General features: G+C 38.5%; 1 protein-coding gene across 1 annotated transcript in view; it reads left to right on the forward strand.

Annotated features, from left to right (window-relative positions):
- ERP27 (endoplasmic reticulum protein 27) overlaps positions 1-7,006 on the forward strand; it is a 59,540-nt gene that overhangs the window by 41,519 nt on the left and 11,015 nt on the right. Inside the window, exon 4 of the mRNA XM_007944463.1 lies at positions 1,212-1,328. Coding sequence (XP_007942654.1) covers positions 1,212-1,328 — 117 coding nt within the window. The remainder of the gene's footprint in view (positions 1-1,211; positions 1,329-7,006) is intronic.

The raw sequence follows: 7,006 nt of genomic DNA on the forward strand, positions 1-7,006 counted from the left end.
ATACTGCCTCGGAAATCCAAGGAGGGGTCACAATGAGTCGGGTCTGACTCGATGGCACATGACAACAACAACAATGATCAAAAGTTCTAAGCCTAAGTATATATTCAACAGATATGTGTGCCAAGAGACATGAACAAGAATTTTCATTGAAGCCTTATTTAATAATAACTTTAATAAGAAACTGGAAAAACCCTAAATGCTTATCAATAATGGAATGAATAAATAAATAGTGTCATATTCATGCAAGGCAATAGTATACAGCAAAGAAAATGAACAAACTACAGCTACATGCAATAGCATGGATGACTCTTATGAACAGAATATTAAGCAAAAGAAATGAAATATAGATTCAAAAATACACTGTTTTTTCCATTTACCTAATATTAAATTATCAGACAAAACTAAACTATAGCATTAGGAATGTATCTTTAAGTAGTGAAGCTATAAAGAAAAGGATGAAAGTCATCACCATGTAAGTCAGGAAAAGGATGGATGACAAGAAGGGAGCCCAGGGATATTCTAGGGTTGTGGTGATATTTTATTTCTTTACCTGAGTGGGGGTTATTTGCTCTGTATTAATTTACTGACATTTACATTTTCTGTTTTGTGCTTTTTTTTTATATATGTATGTTTCATTTCACATTAAAAGACTGCATAAATAAAGTACAAATTTGATCATGTTAATGGCTCCCCTTGCCTTCAAGTTAGAGTTCAGTCTCCTTGGCTTCAAGGCCCTTTATGGTTTCTTACACTTAACCCACTACCCTTGACTCTCTACCACTCACACTTACATCCTCTACTGTAGTCACAATGAATAACTGCAGATTCCAGAGCATACCATCTCACTTTCATCTCTTGCCTTTGCAAATACTGCTGTTTACCTAAAACCCTCTCCCTATCCTCATTCATTGGACCAACTCTTAGCCATTTTCAGGAGTTACTTCCTCCTCAGAGCCTTTCTGTTCTTCCTTAGGTTACATATCAGCCTGTGATTCCCCCATGACATTTGCCATGTAATGTCAGACATTTCTGTTCACTTGTCTATATCCCCAAGCCAGCGTGTTCCTCCAGAGTAGGAAACATTTCTTATTTACTTTTTTGTCTATAGAAATTTAGTCAGTGCTTGGCATGTAGTAGATAGTCTAGCAATAATTTTCAATAAATTAATAAAGCCAGAACAGTGACTATTTTTCCTCTTTTGTGTTATCCAGGTGGATAATGAACAACTGGATTTAGAGGACAAGAACATTGGAAGCATTGATAACACCAAATTAAGCCGTTTCATTGAGATCAACAACCTCCACTTGGTGACAGAGTACAACCCTGCGGTAAATAATAGTCTCTGGTTTTAGCCTCTTTAAATCCCTATATTAGGGAGGGTACTTGTCTTCATAGAAGAGACAGTTTTGATTCTTTGGCCAATAGTGAGAATAACTGCTATTATTTGAACACCTCATTTGAACACATTGTTCATGTTACCATCATTACATTAGCCTTTTAAGATTGCTAGACTTCTCTCTATTCAACAAAGAAGGGAACTAAAACTCAGAAAAGTTAAATGACCTGTCACATGACCATTAAGAAAGAGAACCAGAATGCAAAGTTAAGGTGGCTGTTGCAAAAACTTTGAATATTTTCTGCCTGAGAGTGCTCCTCTGTGAAGAACACTTTTACTTAAGCAAAACCAGGCTTCTCAAACTAGATTTCAATCTGTGCTAACAGTCCATTTTTTTCTAAACCATTGGTGGCAGATACTTTCGTAAAATGCAGTAAAAATAAATTACTACACACATTTAAAAACTCAAGCCCACTGATCACAACAGTGCAAAATTTCTACTAGTTTCTAACTTCCTGTTTTCTCATTGTGGACCAGTGACAAGTAGATCCTAGTCTGGCTCTGCCTGCAGACTACACTTTGACTAGCACATGCCTAGTCCCTTAGGGTGCCTCAGCCTTCTTTCCAGTTTTGCTTTCCTCTGGTTTTGCATGCTGCTGTGTGAGGAGTCTATGGGTGGTAAAAACAGTTAACACACTCAGCTGCTAAATGAAAGGTAGTTTCAAGTCCACCCAGAGGTACCTCGGAAGAAAGGCCTGGCAGTCTACTTCCAAAAAAAGCAGCCACTGAAAACCCTAAAGACTACAGTTCTACTCTGACCCACGTAGGGTCACCATGAGTCAGAACTGGCTCAAGAGCAACTTGAGGGTACCTGGATTAAGGGGCTATTCATCACAACCATTTTCTGGCTTTCTAACACTCTCTACTTTATAGAATTATCTTATATGCCCTACCTTTTATTTCCCCTGAAGTAGATTACAGAGAGATAGAATATTGATTTCTAGTGATCTATGTCAGCTCAGAAATGCTGTGTTCTCCAATAACAGCACTTTTACATGCATTTCATGATATTTAGAATTTACACTCATTTTCTCATTTAACCCTCACATCAATTTTTTCAAGACAGAAGAGAGGAAATTATTATAGCCATTTTATAGAGGAGAACTTTTTGGGTCCAAATGACTTATTCAAAGTCATGTAGCGAGTAAACAGAGAAGGCATAACTCAAGGCAGAAAATTGAACTGATGATATATTTGTTCACAATGTCGGTTTCCATTTTACAAAAGAGGAAAGAAAAGTTCAAGAAAGTTAACTTCCTCAAGGCTATATGGCTATTAACAATTTGAGCTTCAAAGACAGCCCTATTCACTTGCCCTGGTTTTTTGTTTTGTTTTGTTTTGTTATGTTTTTTCCTTTGCAACTTGTGTGTCTAACTGAGTCCTGTGGTTTTTCCATTGTCCTATATGGCCTCTAATAGAACACACTACTTTTCCTGTTGACTCAAACCCTGTCTATCTCTTACAACATGTTTGTCTCTGTGGAGTGGTGACTCCACTTTCCCTTTTGCTAAGATTCCACCACATACATATCTGGGAAGTTGACAGTAATCATCAAAAAGAATACGATACTTCTCGATTAAGCAGGAGGTAGAGACAAGATGTCATCCTGTTAACATACTCTGGCCAATCCCTCTACAACGGTGACCTGGAAAAACCAAGTGAAACAGATACAAATAATGATTCTGGAATTTGGAATCAAATGAAAAGATAAAGAATTAGATTGAATGCTAATTGGAAAGGGAGAGAGAGTGAAGTCAGTAACGGAGGAGAGAAAAGAAGCCAGGATCTTCAAAGCATCACCATTTTAAGCAAAGAAGTATCAGATATGCATGAGGGGAAAATAACTTCATGGAATCCACACAGCAATAAAGACACAATGTATACAGATCAGGATGAATTCATGGACTCCACATAGCAATAAAGACACAATGTATACAGATCAGGATGAATTCAAGGTGAGCAGGAGATGTTCAGGAGCTGGGAGAGGAACATACAGGGAAATGGCTCAGACTTACAGTGTCCCAGTTGGCCATGAAGCTAGGAGGAGACCAAAAAAAGGGAATGAAATAACTCACCACTAGTAGACTCCAGTCATTTGGGCTGAGGACCTACATGAGGGGAAAAGTCACTGTAGGAACATTTGGAAGATAAACTCATGGTGGTCTCCCACTGATTGAATCTGGGCAAGAGCTAAGCAAACAGCTGCATGCACCCAGAAGGGCTCCAGCCCACACCACTGAGTCACTACTGGGGAACTACTCTTTGCTTTGACAAACACACCTTCCTGACACCCAGGGGTAAATACTCTTTCTTCCCCCACTAACCTTCTGGCTAGGGAAGCTCTGCCCTTACCCACTGCAGTGTAGTAAATTACTTTGTGTGGCTTTTCTACCCATAAGTCTTTGTAAACTCCAAGGTGGGATTTTCTATGAGCAAGTGAGGAGCTCCTGATTGCTGAAGGTGTCCACCTGGAATATTTCTGTTGGGAGAGGCACAAAACAATGTTCTGGGAGGTGCCCACTCTCTCTCAGGTGCTTAGAGTTCTGATGCTATAATTGGCTAGTTTGACCACCCTGCGGGCTCTAAAGGAGACCTCCTGGAGGCAGAACTCTCTCTGACTGCTGGTTGAGGAAGACGTGCTGCTGAAAGAGACACGGGCTCCTGAGACACGCTTGCTGGGAAAGAGATGCAAAAGACACACATTGCTGAGTGAGACACCGAGGGACCAGCACTGCTGGGAAAGAGACTGTGAGAGACTCTTGGCTGAGGGACGGTGGGCTGGGAGAGAGACTGAGCGTTCTTCCTGAACTTGAGTTGTAGCCTGGTGCTTCCCTAATAAACCCTGTAATCTGTGAGTTCTGTGTGGCCACTGCAGCAAATTATCGAACCCAGGAGAGAGGTAGTGGGTGCTTTGGGAGGAACGGTTGGTGAAAGGGCTGGAGGGAGGCAACATGTTTGGCCTTTCAGTAATAGGCCTTGGGTTACTGCTGGTAATTCTGTCTTCCTCTTGTGAGATTAGAAGAGGTCAGAACATGTGGCCTCCTTGCCGTTTTTGCACCCATCTGAACCCCTAGCCACCTCTATAGCACCCCAGCTATCCCAGAAAAGCTCACCTCTAGCAGACAGAGCCAGAGGCTGAAGCTCACCCACCTGGTACCTAAGGTACTGGCAGGTCTTTTCACACTGAATGCAAGATGCACACCTCTGCAGACTTCTCTTTCAGAGGCACCCAGTGACTTGCACCAGGCACCTCCTACCTATACAAGCACAAACTCCGGTGGATCAGGGGATTGTGCCACTGCTTCCAGGGTTGCTGGCTGACCACAACAAAAGCAGAACTCCTTTGCTATTTTTCCCTTATCTTTCTCACTTCTTACCTTTTCTTTTTCAAAATTTTCTTCCTTTTTATCTATTTGTTTTCCCCTCTTCCTCTTCTTTTCTCGTCATCAATCTTTTTTTTCTCATTCACCATTTTTATTTTTTTTCTTCGTTGTCTTTTTTCTTTTTAAATTTTTTCTTGTCCTACCAGGAGAAGAATATTCACTCTCCACTAGTCAACCATATCTATTGCACTGACCAACTCACTCAATGGGAGAAATCACCAACAGCTCCTGCACCATTGGATAAATGACCAATGGTGGTGGTCAATGACCTGTCCATCCCACCCATATTTTCTCTACATGACAAACAGAGACCTGGACCCACAAACAATTTCAATTCAAACACAGAAACGAGACAAGATAGCAGAAGTGAGTAACCAAAATAAACAACTAGAAAATATCCCCGAGTGAAAACAGTTAATAGAACTACCCAATAAGGAATTCAAAAGCTATATATATATTTATATAGTTTTATATATATATATAAAACCTTCCAGGAGCTCAAGGAAACCATAAAAAATAAGCACAGAAAAGACCTACAATACCCTTGAAGAATTCAAGACAATCATAAAAGAACTAAATGGCAAAACAAATAGACAATTCAAAATCACATAAAGACAACAATTAGAAATCCAGAAGATGAACATTAAAATTATGTCAGTAGATAACACATTGGAAGGACAAAATAGAATTGAACTGCCTGAGGAATGCATTGCCCATCTAGACAACAAATCCCTTAACATTAGCTTGTATGAAGAAAAATTACCAAAAAAAGAATGAAGAAAAATGAAAAAAACTTAAGAGTTACATGGGATGATGTCAAAAGAAATAACATATGTCTGATTAGAATTCCAGAACAAGAGAAGGACAAATAAATAAATTAATAACAGAGAAAATTGTCAAAGACTTGCTAGAAGAAATCTTCCCCAATATCATGAAAGATGAAACAATATCCACCTAACAAACTTACCACACAGGATAAACCCCAAAAGAAAGTTACCAAGACATATCATAATCAAACATTCCAAAATCAAAGACAAGGAAAGAATCCTGAGAGCAGTTCAGGAAAAATGAAATGTTACCTACAAAGGGCAACCAATAAGACTAAAAACTCTGATTTCTCAGCAGAAACCATGCAGTCAAGAAGCAATGGAATCACATATAAAATCTTGAAGGAAACGAATTGCCAACTGAGAATTATATACCTGCAAAACTGTTCTTCAGATATAATGGTGAAATTAAGACATTCCCAGAAACAGAATTTAAGGGAATTTGTAAAAAAAAAAAAAAAAAAAAAAACAGACCAACCCTATAAGAAATACTAAAGGGAATTCTTTCAACAGAGAAACAATAACAGAAGACAATAATTTAAGATTAAGGCACCCAGAAAAAGAATTCTCAAAACTAATATAAGATTACAAAATGGAAAATAGAGAACCAGAGGAGTTAATCTGTAAACAACACCAACTACAAAGTAAATAGAGGGAATACATGTTATAATTACAAAACTTCCAAATGGAGAGGAAGTCAGGACAATGTCCATAGAGTCCATAGACTGTTCCAAACTTAGGGAGATAAGAATTTACTAGAGAGTAATCACAAAGAAAATTAATAAGCCTTCTAACCAAAATAAGAAAGAAGAAAATCACAAGGACTTAGGAACCATAAAATCAACAACAATGAAGAAAAGGAAAAAAAAAACTCAATAAAAAATGAACTCAGCATGTATTCAGAACAAAGAAACCATCAACACCACAATAAAAAACACAAAAGAATGACAGCAGTAAATTCATATCTATCATTAATTACACTGAACATGAATGGATTAAATGCACCAGTTAAGAGAGAGTGGCAGATTGGATACGAAAATAAGACCCATCAATATGCTGCCTACAAGAGAGTAACCTTAGACATGAAGATAAAAATAAGTTAAAAATTAAGGATGCAAAAAATATATATCAAGCTAATGGCAACTAAAAAAAAGCAGGGTGACAATATTAATTTCTTATAAAATAGACTTCAGGGTGAAAACCACCACATAAAGGGACAAAAACCAAAACAACCAAACTCATTGCTATCGAATCAATTCCAACTCACAGTGACCCCATTGGGTTTCCGAGGTGGTAAATCTTTACAGAAGTAGATTGCCCACTCTTCCTTCCATGGAGTGGCTGGTGGGTTTGAACCACCAACTTTCTGGTTAGAAGTCAAATATCTTAGGGACTATGCC

The sequence above is a fragment of the Orycteropus afer genome, unplaced genomic scaffold (genome assembly GCF_000298275.1).
Source record: "Orycteropus afer afer isolate SDZICR_OR568_19922 unplaced genomic scaffold, OryAfe1.0 scaffold00126, whole genome shotgun sequence".
NCBI lineage: Eukaryota > Metazoa > Chordata > Mammalia > Tubulidentata > Orycteropodidae > Orycteropus > Orycteropus afer.